This window comes from Ceratotherium simum, chromosome 21, assembly GCF_057802395.1.
Source record: "Ceratotherium simum simum isolate JZ-2026a chromosome 21, ASM5780239v1, whole genome shotgun sequence".
Lineage (NCBI taxonomy): Eukaryota > Metazoa > Chordata > Mammalia > Perissodactyla > Rhinocerotidae > Ceratotherium > Ceratotherium simum.
The window spans coordinates 44,633,450-44,656,512 of NC_141920.1; the positions used below are offsets into that span (position 1 = coordinate 44,633,450).

Genomic DNA, 23,063 nt, shown 5'->3' on the forward strand with positions numbered 1-23,063 from the left:
TAACAAAATACAGAATAAAAAAACAATAGAGAAAATCAACAACACCAAAAGTTGGTTCTTGGAAAAGATCAACAAAATTGACAAATCTTTACCTAGACTGACCAAGAAAAAGAGAAATGACTCCAATTATTAGAATCAGAAATGAAATAGGGACATGACCACCAACCTTACTGAAATAAAATTGATTATAAAGGAATACTACGAACAACTGTATACTAATAAATTAGGTAACTCAGACGAAATGGACAAATACATAGAAAACTGACTCAACAAGAAATAGAAAATCTAAACAGATCTATAAGAAGTAAAGAGATTGAATTAGTAATCAAAATTACCCATTAGACAAAATTCAGGCCCAGGTGGCTTCACAGTGAATTCCACCAAACATTTAAGGAAGAGTTAATATCAATTCTTCATAATAACTTCAAAAAAAAATAGAAGAGGAGAGAAGACTATAAACCAGTATTATCCTAATACTCAAAGACATCACAAAGAAAACTGAAGACCTATACCTCTTATGAATATAGACATAAAAATCTTCAACAATATACTAGCAAACTGAACCCCAAAACCTATAAGAAGAACTATATGCCACGCCCAAGTGGGGTTTATCCCAAGGACTGAAAGGTTAGTTTAACACCTGAAAATCAATTAACGTAAAACACCATCAATGGAATAAAAAGCAAAAATCACATGATCATCTAAATAGATGCAGAGAAAGCATTTGACAAAAGCCAACATCCTTTCATGACAAAGGAAAAAAACACTCAAAAATTAGGAATAGGAGGGGACTTCCTCCATTTGCGAAAGGGCATCTATGAAAAACCCACAGTTAACATCATACTTAATGGTTCAAGACTGGATGCTTTCCCCTAAAATCAGGAAGAAGACAAGGATTCCTGTTCTTACCACCTCTATTTAACATTGTACTGGAGGTTCTAACCAGGGAAATCAGGTAAGAAAATGAAATAAAAGTCATCCAGGCTGGAAAGCAAGAAGTAAAACTACATTCACAGATGACATGATTTGTATATAGAAAATTCTAGGGAATCTACTAACGAACTATTAGAACTAATAAAAAAGTTTAGTAAAGTTGTAAAATCCAAGATAATATACAAAAATACACTTGCAACAAACAATCCAAAAATAAAATTGGGAAAATGATTCCATTCACAATAACATCAAAAACAATAAAATACTTAGGAATAAAGTTAACAAAAGAGGTATAAAACTTACACTCCTAAACCCACAAAACTCTATTGAAGAAAATTAAAGAAGATCTAAATAATTGGAAATACATCCCATGTTCATAGATTGGAAGGCTTAACACTGTTAAGATGGCAATACTCCCCAAACTGATCTATAGAGTCAACACAATAGGGATTGTGTGGCCAGAATCCCAGCTGGCCTCTTTGTAGAAACTGGCAAGCTGATCCTAAAATTCATATGGAAACTCAAAGACCCAGAATAGCCAAAATCTTGAAAAAGAGGAACAAAGTTGGGGGATTCACACTTCTCAATTTCAAAACCTACTACAAAGCAACAGTAATCAAAACAGTGTGGTTCTGGCATAAAGATAGACATATAGATCAATAAAATAGAATTGAAAGTCCAGAAATAAACCTATTTATCTATAGCCAACTTCTTTTTGACAAGTGTGCCAAGACCATTCAACAGGGAAAGAATCACCTCTTCAACAAATGGTACTGGGACAACTGGACAGCTGCATGCAAAATAATGAAGTTGCACACCATATACAAAAACTAACTCAAAATGGACCCGAGACCTAAATGTAAGAGCTAAAACTATAAAAATCTTAGAAGAAAAGATAGGGGTAAATATTTTTGACCTGGATTTGGCAATGGATTCTTAGATATGACACCAAAAACACAAGCAATAAAAGAAAAAAAACAGACAATTCTGACATAATCAAAATTTAAAACTTTTGTGCTTCATAGGACACTATTAAAAGTTCAAAGACAACCTACAGAATGGTAGAAAATATTTGCAAATTATACATCTGGTAACAGTCCAGTATTCAGAATATATAAAGAGCTCTTACATCTCAATAACAAAAAGACAAACAAGCAAATTAAAAAATGGACAAAGGATCTGAATAGACATTTCTCCAGATAAAATATACAAATGGCCAACAAGCACATGAAAAGATGTTCAACATCATTAGTCATCAGAGAAATGCTAATTAAAACCATAATGGAATACCGATTCACACCTACCAGGATGACTATAATGAAAAAGATAATACCAAGTGCTGGCAAAGATGTAAAGACAGCAGAACCCTCATACGCTGCTGGTCAGAATGTAAAATAGTGCAGCCATTTTGAAAAACAGTCTGGAAGTTCCTCAAAAAGTTAAACATAATGTTACCATTTGAGTCAGCAATTGCACTCCTATGTATATACCCAAGAAAAATAAAAACACGTTTACAGAAAAACTTACACATGAACATTCACCGCAGCATTATTCACAACAGCCAAAAGGAGGACAAAACTCAAATGTCCATCAACTGATGAACAGATCAACAAAATGTCATATATCTTTACAATAGAGTATTATTCAGCTATAAAAAAAGAATGAAGCACTAAAACATGGCTGAATTTCAAGAACATTGTACTAAGGGAAAGGAGCCAGTCACAAAAGACCATTTCTTATATGCTTCCATTTACATGAAATGTCCAGAAGAGGCAAATCCATAAAGACAGAAGGTAGACTCGTGGTTGCCAAGCACTTGGGAGAGGAGGTGTGGGGATTGTCTGCTGAAAGACAAAAGGGTTTACCTTTGGGGTGATGAAAACGTTCTGGACATAGAGAATGGTGACGGCTGTATAATATTCCTAATGTACTAAATGTCACTGAATCATACACTTTAAAATGGTGAATTTTGTTACGTTAATTTTACTACAATAAAAAAAGAGGTAATAGCAGATAGCAATAACAACACAGACTAACAACTTTTCTGCCATAATAATAGAAATCCATACGTGCTATTTGATTTACAAACTAGACAAGGGGGCTATGAGTCTAAGCATCAGAGTACTAAAAGTTTAAGGAAGAGCTATTATCCATACAAAGGAAAATTACCTGAAAAAAGAAAAATAAAGGAACTGACTTCTTATACACACATTAAATCTAAAGGAAGAAAAAATGAGATTTTCTTTCAGAGAACGAGTTCCCTCCTGACAAGACAGCATATCTCTTTCCTTACCTCGTCCTGGGCTGACAGCTGTAAGGAGAGGTTTGTGGTCACTCATCTTCTCCTGCGTCTGCTTCTGAGAAGCCACTTCCAGTTCCCTTTTGGCTAGCAGTTTGCCAGATGGGTAGAACAGGCCAGTGGTCTGTGTTCCTACAGCCTTCTTAGTCCCAGCATCAGGTTTGGGGCAAGAAACACTTAGCGACTGCCAGGCAGATTGGGGCTATGAATGAGGCAGAAACATAAAATATGAGAATATAATTTAATTAATTCTTCATGTTACTCACAGAAAACAATTCTAATCAGAAGTAAAAGTATCTCTCCAAAACTGTACTTTGAACTAAAAATGAGTTTTCAGCCCTTGCCTCATCTTCCTTGCTTCTGTCTTTCCCAGCAACTTTCAGCCTGATCTATGAAGCCAGCCCCAACCCATTAGCCATTTACTGTCTCAAATTCAGCAAATCAGCTGATGTTCTCTCTCTCGCCTAAGGCCTGGATGATATCTATACTCTCAGTTCTACAATCCAATGAAGCATAGACTTTACTACTCAGCCACACCCAACTACTAGGCACCAACATTTTCTGTGAGACACTCTCCTGCACCTGGACCGGGGGACCTGAGAGGATCACCATGTAAGGTTACGTAGGTTGTGCACTGCACAACACCACTGCATCTAAAGGGGTACCATTCACATGGTGGACATCGTATATTTGCATATTTATTAGGACAATTTTTCTGGTAGATGGAAGAAAAGATCTTTCTAACAAAATCAGTGCATTACAATCAGTTTCCAACAGATGGCAGTCAAGTATCCTGAGGAAAGAACACTTCTGTCTCATTTGCACACAGGTGCCATGTGGACTGCTGGCAGTCCCAGGATCTATGTCTTTCAACCTGGGATAAGAAGGCCATGAACCACCTAAAAATGAATGCATAGTTGCTGGGTGCATGTGCATTTTCTCTAATAATCATCAATCTTCAAATTCTTCTAGTGAAGAGATAAGAAGAAACCTGCAAAGTCTGTATGTAGCTCAGAGAAATTCATAAAAGGCTAACACAGAGCTGGTTAGAGATTAAGTCCTTCTGACAACAACCTAGTGAGATTTCCCTCAAACTGTCCAGTTGTTATAAATGGCAAAAGAAATTTTAAATACCTGATGTATTTCTAAAATATATAAGAGTTGGGGGAAAAGTTCTTGGTGTGCTACATAACAAATTCGAGAGAAGTACTTTCTATCCCAGGTATTTTAAATCCACCTTTCCCTAATGATATTATATCTATCACCTTGCAAATGCAATTAGACCTCATTCCACTCTAGATAAATGCATACATCTTTGATTTTGGAAGAAATCACTTGAGTGTTTAAAACCTAAATGGATTTCATCTATTTACACACCGAGTTGAAAGTCCGTGTGAAAGGTCTAAATGTTTAGGCTCTCTTCCCTGGGTTGAGTTACACGGTAGAGAACATAAGGCCAGAGTCACAGTGTCTTCCAGGCAGTTCTCACTGCAGAGGAGGCCTCACCTCAGCAAAAGGGCCAGGTTCTCCAGCAGCTGGAGCTAGCCTGTCATCCACACTAAGTCTTGCCAAGGACTTGACACAAACACCACAGGAGCCACAGAATCGGGCAGATGGGTGATTGCTGGCCCCACATTTAGGGCAAACAGAGAAGCGAGCAGGAATGCCAGGCTAGGGGACAGAAAATATTATTATATTTTCATGAATATTAAGAGTCACAATTTTCCCATATAAATTACTCCCATACCATACAATCTCCAGCCATCAAAATAACATATGCCCATTCCCTCTGACCCAACAATTTCACCTTCTAGAATGTACCCTATAGATGGACAAGTACACAAAGAAGTATACTCAAGACCATTCCCCGCAGGACTGTGGTTTTAGAGGAAGTAACTGGAAACAACCTAGAAGTCCAGCAATAGGGGACGGCCTAAATATATCCTGGTACCTACAGACAGGGGAATATTATGATAGCACTGGGAAGAATGAAGAGGTTACTAACAAGATCCATTGCCAGGTGAAAAGAATTGGATCAGTGTTCATATTCAACTACTAGTTTACTTGATGTGCACAGAATGGCTGAAAGAACACCTCAGAAACTGGGGAACAGTGACTGCTTCTGGGGAGAGGAGCCGTGGGACCAGGATGAGAAGGGAGACTATGCCTTCACTATAAACCCTTTGTATTATTCACATGCAACATTTATTAAATAAATACACAAATATTTTTGAGTATTTTATTAAAAAGGTAGGTAAACAGACAAGTCATAAAATAAGAAATGCCAATAGTCAATAAATGAATAAAAAAGTTTAACCTCAAAGAGATGAAAATTAAAACAGCAATGAGAGACCTTTCTCAAAATTTAAGAGAATTAATTATCTGTGTCTCCAGATTCTTAGGTAAATAGGTGCCACCACCCCAATCTCAGAAGGGATGTCTGCAAGGCCACAGAAGAGGAGGCCCCCAGCTCTCTACAGGGTGCTGGTGAGCCCTCAGCACAGAGAAGCTCAGTTTTAAAATACCCACCGTGGCTCCACACCAGTCACAGAAGCAAGCTTCTCGGCGATTCCGGCGCCCACATTTGGAGCAGGAAATGGTCTCCCCCTTCTGAGTGCGCGGAGGAGGGGCTTTATCTCCCCTGCACGCGGACTGGTGAACACAACGGCATTTATAGGCATTTATATTCTCCAATCCCCCTCCCATTCCAGAAAAGCAAAAAGCCCCAAATCAATGTAAGCCCTGGAAATACAGTATTTTTGCCCAAAAGACGAAAACTGATGAGCTTTATCAATTAATAAGTTAATATAAAGAGCATGCATTCCTTCACAGAAAGTCGAGGAAACTGGTGCCTCACACAACTTGATATTCCTCAGTATCTTTAACACCAAAGGCAGCAAGCCTCCTGTTGATTTACTATAATAATATTAATAAAAAAAGAACGTAAAGAGAGCTGAGCTACCTAAGGTGTCATGACTGAGGCTTATCTTCTATCCTTTGGGGTTCTGGTTTCCATCTGGAAATGTGAATTTATTTTCCACTCCTACCTAACACATGAAAAGAATTATTTTATTTTGGAGAGGGGGATAGAATTGTTTTTGTGAGAATTTCCAGACTTTGTTAGGTAGACCTGGATTAGAATCTTTGCTCCTGCTACTTACTCACTATTGCCTGGGAAGAGATTTTCTCATCAAACAAACGAGGATGATAATCTCGTCATTGCTACATGATGACCTACTATGTGCAGGCAGTGGTCTGAACACAGCCCCTATACTCTCACATCAATCTACACAACAGACCTGTGAGGTGGGTGCCATCATCATTTCTGTTTTACAAAGGGAAACTGAGGCACAGAGAGGGCAAGACCCAAGATTTGAAACTAGGCTATGATTTTTGTCCATGACTCCACACAGCCTCTTCAATACAACAGCTTCCTCACAGGTCTGTAGGGGGATTACAGATGGTTAACGGAAATTAAGCACACAGGAATGCTTAGCATAGGGTCAGGCTCAGTATGTCAGCTTCCTTCCCTTCTCATCTTGCTTTCTACTTGATCCTGATTTCTTGAAGGGAAAGGACTAACATTTCACATTTTTTTCCACTTGGCACAGTACCTGCTACCTTGGCACATGGGAGTGATTCAAGTAGTTACTGAAGGAACAAATGAATCAACGAATAATTGATTCAATTGATAACTAAATTTGTGTACTGTCATACATTCCATGTACAATACTAACAATGTGCACACTAGAGAAAACATTTTCTAAAGACAATTTTCCCTGAAAGGTTGATATTTCAGTGAATTTTATTTGTCCAACTGTATCCTGTTTTACTTCAGGGATTGCTCTGTTATCCTAAAACAGATATCTGTCCACAAGGAGGCCACATTAGCCCCCAAAATCCACAGATTTTGAGAAAGAAGACCCTTCTTTGGGTATGCTTATGCTCACCTCATTTCTGTGCAATTAGCGGGGGACTCCTTGGAATAAATCAAAGGAGAAACTCTTTGGAAATTTTTGCTTCAGATTTAAATTTCAATTTATACTACTATTTTTTGTTTGTTTGTTTTTTTGTGAGGAGATCAGCCCTGTGCTAACATCTGCCAATCCTCCTCTTTTTTTTTGCTGAGGAAGACTGGCCCTGGGCTAACATCCGTGCCCATCTTCCTCCACTTTATATGAGACGCCGCCACAGCACAGCTTGCCAAGCAGTGCGTCAGTGCGCACCCGGGATCCGAACCAGCGAACTCTAGGCCACCGCAGTGGAGCGTGCGCACTTAACCGCTTGCACCACCGGGCCGGCCCCTACACTACTATTAAAACAGCATTTTGATATAAAACTTGCCAACCCAGGTTTCTTTTTTTTTGTGTGAGTAAGATCAGCCCTGAGCTAACATCCATGCTAATCCTCCTCTTTTTGCTGAGGAAGACCAGCTCTGGGCTAACATCTATTGCCAATCCTCCTCCTTTTTTTTCCCCAAGCCAACCCAGTTTTCTAAATAAAAAGCCTTCAGACCTTTCGTTTAAATGCATCTACCATTCAAGTGAATTTTTAATATAACATTGCTTTAAAGAAAGAAAAGTTATCTTACCCCATTCAAATTAATGCTGCTAAACAAAAGACATAAAGCTATCAGATTGAACATGCATTGTTACTTCAATAATCAATATTCTCATTGCGACATCTAAACTCTGATATACCATTCAGATAGAAATACAATTCTGTAATTGTTTCTGAAACAGTTTTCTTTATAGGTGAGACCCAGAAAAAACTACATCATTGACAGTTAATAAAATCAATTTAAATTATTTTACTATTTATATAAGAAGTCCAGAGGTCTGAGAAAATAAATCTTTTGCTTGGCAATTTACTTAAATGCATCAGAAAGATCACTCCAAGAATTCCAAAGTACCACTGTTTCCTTTTTTAATGCTTTCCCAATTGCACTATTTTTTTCTCTGGTGCCTTGGAAAATTACAAAGTGTAATTTCATGATGGGAGAGTGACATAAAGTCTGAGAGATAAACAAATAACAATCAACAAAAGACTATCCTAAAATTGCATCAGGTTTGATTTGGGAATAGATGGGCTTTCTTATTAAATCTGCCAGCTCATTAGCATGTTTTTAGTCTTAGTTCTGAAAGGAAACATATTAAATAACATAAATCATCTTTTTAGACAGAAACTACACCGATTTTCCTTTTGGTAATGATAGAGTAAGACTATACTAAATGACTATCACACAGAAAACAACTATAAAATCTGCTCATAAGATGTGAAGGCACCTGAGAATGAGCAGGAGCAGACAGACTCTTGTAGCAAGTGCACACAAGGAGGACGGAAGTCATACAAAGTTAGCTCCCTTTCAGCCTGGGGCTAAGGGCAGTCCACATAGTGCATGTGAAATGGTGGGAAAAGAACAGTATTTTTGGCTAGGAGAACCATAAAACTGAAGGTGGGGAATATTGGGCTGCTGAAGATATAGGCAGCTCCCAGAAAGAAAAGAAACAGAGAGGGGATCCCCAAATTCTGGTCACATCTCTTACTGACCCCTGAACAACACATGCACAGAACACTCAAAGCAGTTCAGCTAAAGACAAAATATCTGAACAGGGACCAGACTTTCCACTCCCCTCCCCCTAAAAAAACAAGTTTTCTTGGTTTTTAGTATGTCGAGGAATTTTAGATTGTATCCCGGCGTTAAACACGTCAGGTGGTGGTGCTTCTGGATTCTGTTACTATTCTCTGATGAGTCCTGGGTTTTTTTGTTGTTGTTTGTTTTGTTTTGCTTTGCTTTAGCAGGCAATAATATATACACCTGGTTTGGGGAATGCACTGCCTGTAATAAACTAGAACTAATGCCTCTCAAAATAAAAGAAAATCAATTGAGTCCAACCCTAGGATGAATCAGATGTTGGAACTGGCTACCAGAATTTTAAAGCATATATTCTTCCCACAATGAATAAAAAGATAGGAAATCGCAGGAGAGAAACAGAAACAATAAAAAGAGAAACAAATGAAAATTCTGAAAGAGAAAAATACAATATTTGAAATAAAATATTTATTGGATATACTTAATAGCTAAAAGGAGATGACAAAAGAAAGAGTAAGTGAACTCGAAGATGGATCAATAGAAATTACACAATGTGAGAAAAAAATTTTTAATGAACAGAACCTCAGGAACCTATTAGATTATAGCAAACAATTAAACAGATGTGTACATGGAAGCCAAGCAGGAGGGTAGAAGGTGAGTGTAGTAGAAAAACTGTTAAAGAAATCATGGCTGAACAACTCCAAAATGTGATGAAAGAGAAATTTACAGTTATAAAATGCTCAATGAACACCAACCAGAATAATTGCAGAAAAGCTCACACTGAGGCACATTATAACCAAATTGTTGAAAACCAAAGATAAAAAGCAAATCTTAAAAGCAGCAAGAGAAAATGACACATCACATATGGTAATGTCAATCTGATTAACATTCAACTTCTAATTAGAAATCACGGAGGACAGAAGAGAGTGGAATATCCTTCAAGTTCTGAAAGAAAGTAACTATCAAACCAGAATTATATATCCATCAAAAACACCCTTTGAGAATGAAGGTGAAATAAAGACATTTTTGGATAAAAGAAAACTAAGACAATTCACTACCAGCAGACCCGCACTATAAGAAATGATAAAGAGAGTTCTGTCTGAAGGGAAATGAAACTAGAGAGAAACCTGGATCTTCAGAAAAGGGTAATGAACATCAGCAATGGTAAATATCTCTGTTAACACAAAAAACTACTTTTTGTCTTTTTTGCTTTTTTCCTCTTAATTTCTTTATAAACCATATAATTGTTTAAAGCATAAATTACAACATTCTCATAAAGGTTTGCAACCTCATAAAGGTTTTACAGTTTGTAGATGCAATACATATAACTGTAACATAAAGGATCGGGGAAGAGGGATATGAACCTGTATGGTTGCCAGATTTCTGTATTTTACCTGATGTGGTACAATAGTAACTAATTAGACTGTAAAAAGTTAAAGATCTATATTATGATCACTAGGGCAACTAGTAAAAAGTAATGCCAAGAAATACAGCTAAAAAGTCAACAGGAAAATTAAAATGAAATTCTAAAAAGTATTCAAATAACCCAAAAAGCAGGAAAGTAGGAACAAAGAAAACAAAACAGATGGGAAAAGTAGAAATCAAATAATAAAATGGTAGACCAAAATTCAACCATATCAATAATTATATTAAACTTTGTTGAACTAAACATTCCACTTAAGAGGCAGAGATCGTCAAAGTGGATTTTTTTTTCAGATATAACCTTGGCTTTATTTATTTATTTTTTAGCATTTAATTTTTTTATTGTGAAATTTTTGTTGTACATCATTGTTTGTCAATCACCATATAAGTGCATCCCTCCACCCCTTGTGCCCACTCCCCACCCCCCTAGCCCCTGGTAACCACCAAACAGTTCTATCTGTCCGTGTGTTGGTTTATCTTCCACCTATGAGTGAAATCACACACTGTTTGTCTTTTTCTTTCTGGTTTATTTCACTTAGCATAATACCCTCCAGGTCCACCCATGTTGTTGCAAATGGGACGATTTTGTCTTTCTTTATGGCTGAGTAGTATTCCATGGTATATATATACCACATCTTCTTTATCCAATCATAAGTTGAGGGACACTTGGGTTGCTTCCATGTCTTGGCTATAGTGAATAATGCTGCGATGAACATAGGGGTGCATAAGCCTCTTTGGATTGCTGATTTCAGGTTCGCTGGGTAGATACTCAGTAGTGGGATAGCTGGATCATAAGGTATTTCTATTTTTAATTTTTTGAGGAATCTCCATACTGTTTTCCATAGAGGCTGCACCAGTTTGCATTCCCACCAGCAGTGGATTAGGGTTCCCATTTCTCCACAGCCTCTCCAGCATTTGTTGTTTTTTGTCTTGGTGATTATAGCCATTCTAACTGGTATAAGGTGATATCTTAGTGTGGTTTTGATTTGCATTTCCCTGATGATTAGTGATGTTGAGCATCTTTTCATGTGCCTATTGGCCATCTGTATATCTTCTTTGGAGAAGTGTCTGTTCATTTCCTCTGCCCATTTTTTGATCGGGCTGTTTGTTTTTCTCGTTATTCAGCTGTGTGAGTTCTTTAGATATTATGGAGATTAATATCTTGTCAGATATATGGTTTGCAAATATTTTTTCCCAGCTGGTGGGTTTCCTATTAATTTTGATCTAGTTGCATTTGCCTTGTAGAAGCTCTTTAATCTGATGAAGTCCCACTTGTTTATTTTTTCTTTTGTTTCCCTGGTCTGAGTAGACACGGAATTCAAAAAGATCCCTTTATGGCTGATGATGAGTAATGTACTATCTATATTTTCCTCCAGGCGTTTTATAGTTTCAGGTCTCACCTTCAGATCTTTGATCCATTTTGAGTTAATTTTTGTGTACAGTGAAAGAAGATGGTCTACTTTCATTCTTTTGCAAGTGGCTGTCCAGTTTTCCCAGCACTATTTATTGAAGAGACTTTCCTTTCTCCACTGTATGTCCTTAGCTCCTTTGCCAAAGATTAGCTGCTCGTAGATATGAAGTTTTATTTCTGGACTTTCAATTCTGTTCCATTGATTTGTGTGTCAGTTTTTGTACCAGTACCATGCTGTTTTAATTACTGTCTCTTTGTAGTATGTTTTGAAGTCAGGGATTGTGATGCCTCCAGCCTCGTTCTTCTTATTCAGGATTGCTTTAGCTATACGGGGTCTTTTGTTGCCCCATATGAATGCTAGTATTCTTTGTTCTATTTCTGTGAAGAATGTCCTTGGGATTCTGATTGGGATTGCATTGAATGTGTAGATTGCTTTAGGTAGTATGGACATTTTAACTATGTTTATTCTTCCAATCCAAGTGCATGGAATATTTTTCCATTTCTTTGTGTCATCATTGATTTCACTCAATAATGTCTTATAGTTTTCATTGTATAGGTCTTGCACTTCCGTGGTTAAATTTACTCCTAGATATTTTATTCTTTTTGTTGCAGTTGTAAATGGGATTGTCTTCTTGAGTTCTCTTTCTGTTAGTTCATTGTAGGTACACAGAAATGCAACTGATTTCTGTAAGTTGATTTTGTACCCTGCCACTTGGCTGTAGTTGTTGATTATTTCTAATAGTTTCCCAGTGGATTCTTTAGGGTTTTCTATATATAAGATCATGTCACCTGCAAACAGCAAGAGTTTCACTTCTTCGTTACCTATTTTGATTTCTTTTATTCCTTTTTCTTGCCTAATTGCTCTGGCCAGAACCTCCAGTACTGTGTTGAATAAGAGTGGTGAGAGTGGGCACCCTTGTCTTGTTCCTGTTCTCAGAAGGATGGCTTTCAGTTTTTCCCCATTGAGTATGATGTTGGCTGTGGGTTCGCCATATATGGCCTTTATTATGTTAAGGTACTTTCCTTCTATACTCATTTTGTTGAGAGTTTTTATCATAAATGGATGTTGGGTCTTGTCAAAAGCCTTCTCTGCATCTATTGAGATGATCAGATGGTTTTTATTCCTTGTTTTGTTAATGTGATGTATCACATTGATTGATTTGTGAATGTTAAACCATCCTTGTGTCCCTGGTATAAATCCCACTTCATCATGGTATATGATCTTTGTAACGTATTGCTGTATTCGGTTTGCCAATATTTCGTTGAGGATTTTTGCATCTATGTTCAACAGGGATATTGGTCTGTAGTTTTCCTTCTTAGTATTGTCTTTGCCTGGCTTTGGTATCAGGGTGATGTTGGCCTCATAGAATGTGTTGGGAAGTGTTCCATCTTCCTCTGTTCTTTGGAATAGTTTGAGAAGGATAGGTATTAAGTCTTCTTTTAATGTTTGGTAAAATTCTCCAGAGAAGCCATCTGGTCCTGGACTTTTATTTTGTGGGAGTTTTTGATTACTGTTTCAATCTCTTTACTTGTGATTGGTCTATTCACGTTCTCTATTTCTTCTTGATTCAGTTTTGGGAGGTTTATGAGTCTAAGAATTTATCCATTTCTTCTAGATTGTCCAATTTGTGGGCATATAGTTTTTCATAGAATTCTCTTATAATCTTTTGTATTTCTGTGGTATCTGTTGTAATTTCTCCTTTTCATTCCTAATTTTTTTTATTTGAGCCTTCTCTCTTTTTTTCTTGGTGAGTCTGGCTAAGGGTTTGTCAATTTTGTTTATCTTCTCAAAGAACCAGCTCTTTGTTTCACTGATCATTTCTACTGTTTTATTAATTTCAATTTCATTTATTTCTCCTCTGATTTTTATTTCTCCTCTGATATTTATTTCTGCTGACTTTTAGGCATTGTTTGTTCTTCTTTTTCTAATTCTGTTAGGTGTGGTTTGAGGTTGCTTATTTGGGCTTTTTCTTGTTTGTTAAGGGTGTGCCTGTATTGCTATGAGTTTCCCTCTCAGGACTGCTCTTGCTGCATCCCATATGAGTTGGTATGGTGTATTTTCATTCTCATTTATCTCCACATATGATCTGATTTCTCCTTTAATTACATCAATGATCCATTGGTTGTTTAGTAGCATGTTGTTGAGTCTCCACAGCTTTGTCACTTTCCCAGTATTGTCCTTGTAGTTGATTTCTAGCTTCATGACATTATGGTCTGAAAAGATGCTTGTTATGATTTCAATCTTCTTAAATTTATAAAAGCATGCCTTGTTTCCCAACATATGGTCTATTGTTGAGAATGTTGCATGTACGCTTGAGAAGAATGTGTAATCTGCTGTGTTTGGATGGAGTGCTCTATATATATCTGTTAAGTCCATCTCATCAAGTTTTTCCTTTAAGTCCATTATTTCCTTACTGATTTTCTGTCTGGATGATCTGTCCATTGATGACAGTCGGGTGTTAAGGTCCCCTACTATTATTGTGTTGTTGTTAATATCTCCTTTTAGGTTTGTTAATAGTTGCTCTATGTACCTTGGTGCTCCTGTATTGGGTGCATATATATTTAAAAGTGATATGTCTTCTCGGTGGAGTGCCCCTTTTATCATTATATATTGCCCCTCTTTGTCTCTCATTACCTGTTTTATCTTGAAGTCAACTTTGTTTGATATAAGTATGGCAACAACTGCTTTCTTTTGTTTGCCATTAGCTTGGAGTATTGTCTTCCATCCTTTCACTCGGAGCCTGTGTTTGTCTTTAGAGCTGAGATGTGTTTCCTGGAGGCAGCATATTGTTGGGTGTTGTTTTTTAATCCATCCCGCCACTCTGTGTCTTTTGATTGAAGAGTTCATTCCATTTACATTTAGGGTAATTATTGATATATGGGGGCTTGTTGTTGTTATTTTTATCACTCTTTTTCCCGTTCTTTTGCATTTTTTTTGTTTCTTGTCCCTTGTGTTTCGGACTACCAATTCAGTTTGGTAGTTCTGTATGGGGGTTCTCTTAGTTTTCTCTTTCTTTATCAAAGTGTGTGATTGTGCTCTGATTATTTGGTTAGTGGTTACCATGAGGTTTGTATAAAAAATCTCGTGGATGTGATAGTCCATTTTTTGATGGCTTCTTATTCTCTTAGACTACATCAATTCGATCCCTCTACTCTTCCCCTTCTAAGTTATTGTTGTCCCATCTTATTCCTTCTTGTGTTGTGAGTTCGTGTTTAACATGATGAGGTTAAATTTATGCTTGGTGTTTACCTTCCCTTGATCTTTGGTTTTACAATTAAGTGTTTGCTAACCTATTTTGATAGAGGACTGCAATTTTTCTGGTTTTGTCACCCTATTTTCCTCCTTGTTCAAAACTTGGAATCCCCTTTCTCTTTTTTCTCAGGGATGAGGGCCTTGAGCACTTCTTGTAGTGGGGGTCTTGTGGCAAGGAACTCCCTTAGCTTTTGTTTATCTGGGATAGTTATTATTTCTCTATCATATCTGAAGAACATTTCAACGGATAGAGTATTCTTGGCTGAAAGTTTTTGTCCTTCAGAATTTTGAACATATCGTTCTACTCTCTCTTAGCCTGTAAAGTTTCTGTTGAGAAATCAGCTGAGAGCCTGATAGGAAATCCTTTGTATGTTATTTTCTGTTGTCTAGCTGCCCTTAATACTTTTTCTTTGTCATTGACTTTTGCCAGCTTTACTATTATATGTCTTGGAGAGGGTCTTTTCATGTTGATATATTTAGAAGATCTATTGATTTCATTCACTGGTATTTCCAGCTCCTTCCCCAGGTTTGGGAAGTTCTCATCTATTATTTCTTTGAACAAGTTCTCTGCTCCTTTTTCCCTCTCTTCTCCCTCTGGAATACCTATAATTCTTATGTTGGATCTCCCAATTGTGTTGGAATTTCTCGGAGAGTTTCTTCATTTCTTTTTAGTCTTAGTTCTCTTTCCTCCTCCATCTGGAGCATTTCTGCATTGCTGTCCTCAATATTGCTAATTCTTTCCTCCATATTGTCAGCTCTGATGCTTAAGGCTTCCAGATTTGTCTTTATCTCCTCTATTGTGTCTTTCATCTCTAAGATTTCTGATTGGTTTATTTTTATAGTTTCAATCTCTTTTGTGAAGAAACTCCCGATTTCATTGAATTGTCTATCTGTGTTTTCTTGTATTTCATTAAGCTTTTTTATGATGGCTATTTTGAATTCTCTGTCATTAAGGTTATACATTTCTGTGCTTTCCAGGTTGACTTCTGGGTGCTTGTCCTTTTCCTTTTGGTCTGGAGACTTAACATATTTTTGCATAGTGCCTGTCAGTATTGGCTTACTTTTCCTCATAGTGAAAATATATGGTCGCAGTTTCCTCTTGCTGCTGCTGGGGGGGGTCAAGGGCTGTGTATTCTGGCACTCTTGTCAGCCCCTGGCTGATCTGAGGTGTGGATGAGTGGAGGCTGCTGGAGGGGAAGCGTGGGAACAGCTGGAGCTGGAGCATGGGAACAGCTGGGACTGGAGTGCAGCTAGGCCGAAGCAGCTGGGGCTCAGGTGTGGGTGGGTTGAAGCAGCTGCAGCTGAAGTGCCACTGGGCTGAAGAAGCAGGAGCTGGAGCGCCACTGGGCGGAAGAAGCTGGAACTGGAGTGTGCTGGGCCAAAGAAGGAGGAGCTGGAGAACACTGCAGGGCCAAAGAACGTGGAACTGAAGTGTGGTGGGCCGAAGAAGCTGGAACTGGAGTGCGGTGGGCCGAAGTTGCTGGTGCCAAGTCAGCTGGAGCCTGAGCACAGGCCAAGCCAAAGCAGCTGGAGCTGGGGGTGGGGGGCGGTCAAGCTGATGGAGCTGGGGGCGGGGCACAGTCCAGCCGAAGGAGCTGGGGCAGTGGGATGGTGGAGCCGGGGAATCTGGGGCTGTGGCTTGGTCCAGCTGGAGCAGCTGGGGCTGTAGCGTGGTGAGGCCTGAGCTGCCACTGCCTCTGATGTAGGGGTGCAGCCTCGCCCTGCTGCTGGTCAGGCCCAGGCATCTGGGGTCTGCTGCCTCCTTCCACTTACTCTGGGGATTCCAGCACCTCACTCCTTTGGTGTACAGCTGCCTGGGCGCCTCAGACGTCCCCTGCATTGTGTGAATAGCTTCTGTTCGAATATGAATGTCCTTTTTGTTGTGTCTTAGAGGGGGAGAGTTCAACAGCCGACGCTCACTCCACCATGATGCTGACGTCCCCCACAGTGGATTTTTAAAAAAGAAAAAAAACAACTATATGCAAGCCACAGACAAGACCCCAAGACCCAACTATATAAAACGAAAGTAAATATACATATATTTATATAAATATATATTTAAATATTATAAGTAAATATTTATATAAATATATATATTTAAATATTATAAGTAAATATATATATAAAGTAAATATATATATATAGAACGCTCTATCATTTCTTATAGTGCAGGTCTGCTGGTAGTGTATATGTGTGTATATATATATACACACATATATATATAAATTCCATGTAAACCATAGAAATAAGAAGGCTGAAGTGGCTCTATCAATATAGGATAAAACAGGTCTCAGGAAAAATGTATTATGAAAGATGAAGAGAGACATTTCATAACAACAAAAGTTAAATTCATCAGGAAGATATAACAATCAAAAATGTTTATGTGGCTTATAAAATACATCATGCAAATATTGACAGTATTAAAGAGAGAAGCAAATAACTCCAGAATCATGGATGGAGGTTTTAATAGCCTTTTCCCAGCATTTGCTAGAACAATTAAAAAAAGATCAGCGAAGACATATAAGATTGGTGCAACATTCCATTTTGACTTAATTTATATTTATAGGATACTATACCCACAATGACAGAAAACACATTCTTTTCAAGTGCACCTGGTATATTTTCCAGGTTCAACTACAAACTGCGCCATAAAATAAGTCTCATTAATTTAAAATAACTGAAATATACAGAGTATGTTATCTGATCATAATGGAATTAAATTATAAATCACTAACAATAAGATAACCAGAGAAACTTCAGATATTTGGAAATCAACCAACTCATAAATAAATCATAGGTCAAAGGAGAAATCAATTGAACTGAATTATAATGAAAATACAACTTATATAAATCTGTGGGATGTTGCTAAAGAAGTTCTTAGAGATAAATTTATAGTTTATGTTAGAAAAGAAGAAAAATTTAAAATTAACGATATAGTTCTCACCTTAAGAAATTAAAAAAAGATTAAATTAAACCCAAAGCAAACAGAAGAAAGGAAATAATAAAGATCAAAATTCATAAAAAGGAAATAAAAACTAGAGAAAATTAATGAACCAGAAGATAGTTCTTTGAAAAAAATCAATAAAATTTGTATGTCTCTAGCTGGAAAGAGGGAGAGAGAGAGAACACAAATTACAAACACCTGGAAAGAAAGAGGGGATATCACTACAGATCCTACAGACATAAAAAGGGAATATCATTAATAAAATGCCTGATATCAAGTATCGGTGATGATGTAGAGAAACTGGAACCTTCACATATTGCTGATAGGAATGCAAAACAGTACAGCCATTTTGGAAAACAGTATGACAATATCTTTATAAAATTAAATATGAACTTAGATAGGACCCGATAATCCTACTCCTAGGTATTTACCCAAGAGAAATAAAAATTATATCCACACAAAGACTTGCATGTGAATGTTCACAGCAGCATTACCATAACATCCTCAAACTGGAAACAACACAAGTGCCCATTAATTGGTGGATGGATCAATCCACTGTGGTATACCCACCCTGTGCAATACTACTCAACGATCAAAATGAAAAAAAATATGGATACATGCAACAACATGAATGAACCTCAAAAACATTATGCTAAGTGCAGGAAATCAAACACAAAAAAACTGGATACTTCTGTAAAAACCCAAAACCATAGTGTTAAAAGAGATCACTATTTCTGAGGCTAGTGATCATGGGAGGAGCTCAACTGCAAAGGGGCATAAGAAAATTTTTTAGGGTAATGGAACTGTTCTAAATCTTCATTGTGGTGGTGGTTAAAATGACTATATATGGGGCCGGCCCAGTGGCGTGGTGGTTGGGTTCGCACACTCTGCTTTGGCAGCACAGTGTTCGCAGGTTCAGATCCCCGGCACGGACCTACACACCACTTATCAAGCCATGCTGTGGCCGGCATCCCACATATAAAGCAGAGGAAGATGGGCACGGATGTTAGCCCAGGGCCAATCTTCCTCAGCAAAAAGAGAAAGATTGGCAACAGATGTTAGCTCAGGACTAATGGAAGGAAGGAAGGAAGGAAGGAAGAAAATGACTATATAATTACCAGAATTCATTAAACTGTAAAATTAAAATAAGTGAGTTTTATTGCATATAAATTACACCTCAATAAAGCTTGGAACAAAAAGAGTTCCTTCAAATCAACTAGTCCTAGACTGTCAGTAATTAGATACAACCTTAAAGGATATCTTGTCCAACTCCCCTGTTATGGGGTGAACAAAAAGATATTTTAGAGTCCCAACCCCTAGTATACCTCAGAATGTGACTCTATTTGGAAATAGAATCTTTACAGAGGTAATCAAATTAAAATGAGGTCATTATTATAAGGGTAAGTCTTAACCCAATATGACTGGCGTCCCCATGAAAAAAGGAAATCTGGACACAGAGACAGACACACAGGGAGAATGTGGCCATGTGACTGAAGTGACCCATCTATAAGCCAAGGGAAGCTTGAGGCCACCAGAAGCTAGGAGAGAGGCATGGAACAGTTCCTTCCCTAGAGCTTCACAGGGAGTGTGGCCCTGCCAGCACCTTGATTTTGGACTTCTGGCCTCCAGAACTGTGAGACAATAAATTTCTGTTGTTTTAAGCCACTCAGTTTGCAGCACTTTGTTTTGGCAGCCCCAGGAACCAGCACACTCCCACTCATTTGATATTAACCATGTTGACCACACTAATCATCACATTTGTCCAATTTCCCAAGGGATCTCTCTGAGCTGAGCACAAACCCCCTAAACAGTATGTATATATATATACACACACACACACATATAATTGCCCCAAAGAAGCAAGTTTTTTTCTTCTAAGTTGGCTAGTAGATGCCAACTTCTTTTGGTATTGTTAGGCCAGGGAAAGAGTCACCTGGAAGTAATTTCTAAAACCCCTCATCATCAGAAACATTTTATAAATATAAAATAGATCATCTAAACTGAACTGATTCGCTGTATTTAAGATGCACATGCCCCTATTCCTTCACTTTAAATACTCAAAATAGGCTGGCAGGAAACCCAAGAAATAGGTGCCCACCATGTTCTCAATTTCAAAAAACAGCATGGCACAGTCAATAAAGACATACCTGACCACAAATGAAATATGAATGGGTCCACCTTCCCACTGGCTGCTGCCAGCCTTCCATGCAAAGTTACTAAGTGAAATTGTAAGAAATTGCCGATTTTACTGAATCCCCTTGAAGTTAAGACTTGGAAAAATTTTGTATTGGTGAACATATAAAGTCCTCTCCACATTTAGGAATGTTGCCTTCAGTTTACCATGAGAGGTGTTTTTTGGTCTCTCTCCCCCTCCTACTTCCTTCCCCCTCTGAAGATTATAATTATTCAAAATCATTAACATTGAACGTTTAGCAGCCACTAAATATAGGGCTGGCATATGCAGTCAACCTACCTCTTGTGTTGAAGGCAGGGCTCCCTCACAGGTGACACAGTATTTCAGGTGAGCAGGATTCCCTGTGCCACAGGTGCGGCAAATTACTTTCTCCTTGAAAACAAAGAATAAGAATTACATGTTCCTCTGAGTGAACACGGTGTAAAGAAACCATCAGGCAGTCTTCTCAGTCAATCAATCAGCTGTAGACCCTATTTTAATACCCAGACCCTGAAATTTTATTGGTTTAGGAATTACTACAACATAAACAGTGTCATACAAATAAACAGTTTTAAAAGAAACAAAACTCAAAATTAACAAACTGAAAAAGAGTATTCATTGGGCCTTGGGAAGGCAAATTGAGTATTTTGCACTGATTATGTGTGAGTTATTATTTTTTTCAGTGTGGGAAACATGATAATCAGTAGCTCTCCATCTCCTGGCTTGAACAATAAACAGAAAGGTCTTGGACCTTTAAGCAAAAGCTTATCTATGTGTTTACAAGTAACCTAGTTCTTGGACTGGGGTTTACCACATGGTGCTTTATGTTAAATATGAATTTAAGTTTGCTCCGTAGTTTCTCACTTAGAAAAAACAACAACAAGAGAAAAAGAAATGAGGGTTAAAATAGTCTAACTAGAGTTCAGCTATCAGAGGTTTGCTACCATCTGTTTAGTCACCGGAGTATTCTTCACTATCGGGATACTATCTTCTTCAACTGTCAATGACCAGTGATACTGAAATGTCCCTTTCTACTCCAGTACCTGTGTTCCCCGGGTGTCCTGAAACAGAAAAAGTGTATTCTGAAGCTGGAAGAGGTAAAGAGGATGATCAGGAAAAAGAAAGCCCACCTCCTGGGATTTCAGTTCCAATGCCACTAGGTAGGATATGAAGTCCCTGGCCTTTCCAAGGCTAGTTAACCCCACTCTAGGAGAAGACTCCAAGGTCTTCCTAGGAACCTGAGCCAACTCAGTAAACCACAGGTCCCAACCCAGAGAATTCCTAAAGTGTAGAGGCTGACTGACTGCTACTCAAAACGGCATTGAATCACAGACTTGCTTTCAGTGGGTCCTGACACTCCCTGGTTCTAACTTTCTTCAAAGTTGCTTCAAGTCTCCATAGCATAATCTGCAATCGCCAGAGTGTTTCTGCGAGATTTAGGGCTGTGATCTTCATGAAGATGTTGCCTCAGAAAAGATCTGGTGAAACCCATTGAGAAGTGAAACAAATTTCTTGTCCCTGTGTTAAAAAATACTGAGATCAAACAAAAATAATCTAGCTGTTTGCTGCAGGAAATACTTGCTCTAGAAAGAGAAGACTGTAAACCAAGTAAAACTGCTTACTGAAATAGCTTACCTGAAGCCCCTCAACTTGCAGGACCCACAATCCAAAACTTGTAGGTCCTCACATACTTACCCTTTGTGCTCGCACACGTCTGTGTGTGTGTGTGTGCTGAGAGCATCTGAAATCTACACTTAGCAAATTCCCAGGATACAAAGGGGGATACGTTACTTAGCTCAACTGTAGTAATCATTTTACTATGTATTTGTATATCGAAACATCATCACCTTAAATGTATAAAATTTTTATTTAAATAATTTTTTTAACCTAGCATGTCATAACTTTGCCCAATCCAAACAAATTCTGCCCAATCCCAACTCTGCCTTGCAAAACTCTCATTTTAAAATTGTTTAATTAATAAACTATTTTTCAGAGCAGTTTTAGGTTCACATCAAAACTGAGCAGAAATTACAAGGAGTTCCCATATACTCCCTTATCCCCCGACACACACAACCTCCCCCAGTATTGATGTCCCACACCAAAGTGGTACATTTGTTACAGCCAATGAACCGACACTGACACATCATTATCACTCAAAACCCATAGTTTACCTTAGGGTTCACTCTTGTCAAATTCTCTTTAAAATCACCCAACTGCAGCACTAAAACCCTATAAATATCTTTCCCTGTCTTCTCTTCTAAGATATACCAAGACAGTCAAAGTGGTGGTCTACCCTACCGCATCAGGTCCAACCTTGGTTGGATCTAGAGGTTTTTGTAGTGGCTTTTTGACAGCATCCCATGGCTCACTTCCTTGAAGAACAGTGACCATGACTCACAGATAGAAATAATTTTATATCATAACCACTACACTCATAGATTCATATATGTTCATAGGGATAATTTGGGACTGAGGCCACCATCAGACTGCCTTAATGAGGATGCTAAACATCTATGACAAGTACTTTATTTAAAAAAAGTCAATACCCTCATTTGCCCTCTCATCAGCAGTATTTGCAACATACCTAGTTGGATGGTTCCAAGCAATTTAGTGGACTCAAATTAGTTACTTGGGTAAAATTTTCCTTACAAAGTAGTTGGAAGATGAGAGCAAATTTCTAATCTCCCAAATGATAAGCTTTAATTGAAAAAATGAAATGAGAAAGAATGTTGGAAACAAACTAGTAGGTCATTGCAGACTTAATGTCAAAGTTGATTTTGTGAGATGCCAAGCTGAAGTTCTGCCTGATGTTGAGCTGTGGGTACACTGGCTTTAGCTCCAAATCATTGTGCGCGAGACAGGGGTCTCACAGGAGCTAACTGTGCCCCAGTTGTGTGAGTCATCCGATCTTTTCCAGAGCAATGACTTCAAGAGGATCTCAGCCCTAAGCCTCCCAGATTCTAGGAATCCCAAATGTGACGGGAGTCCTGGAGGTATTCTGTATATTGCTAGTTAAATCCCAAAACTGAAGATCT

At 38.0% G+C, this 23,063-nt stretch overlaps 1 protein-coding gene across 6 annotated transcripts in view; it reads right to left on the reverse strand.

Moving 5' to 3' along the window:
* Positions 1 to 23,063, reverse strand: part of DZANK1 (double zinc ribbon and ankyrin repeat domains 1) — a 92,567-nt gene that overhangs the window by 24,738 nt on the left and 44,766 nt on the right. For 5 of the 6 annotated variants that reach the window (XM_087445661.1, XM_087445662.1, XM_087445663.1 and 2 more), the window contains 4 exons: positions 20,329 to 20,421; positions 5,762 to 5,884; positions 4,739 to 4,903; positions 3,227 to 3,434 (listed from right to left, as the gene is read on the reverse strand). In XM_087445661.1, coding sequence (XP_087301787.1) covers positions 3,227 to 3,434; positions 4,739 to 4,903; positions 5,762 to 5,884; positions 20,329 to 20,421 — 589 coding nt within the window. The remainder of the gene's footprint in view (positions 1 to 3,226; positions 3,435 to 4,738; positions 4,904 to 5,761; positions 5,885 to 20,328; positions 20,422 to 23,063) is intronic. The other variant, XM_087445664.1, reaches the window with a different exon arrangement.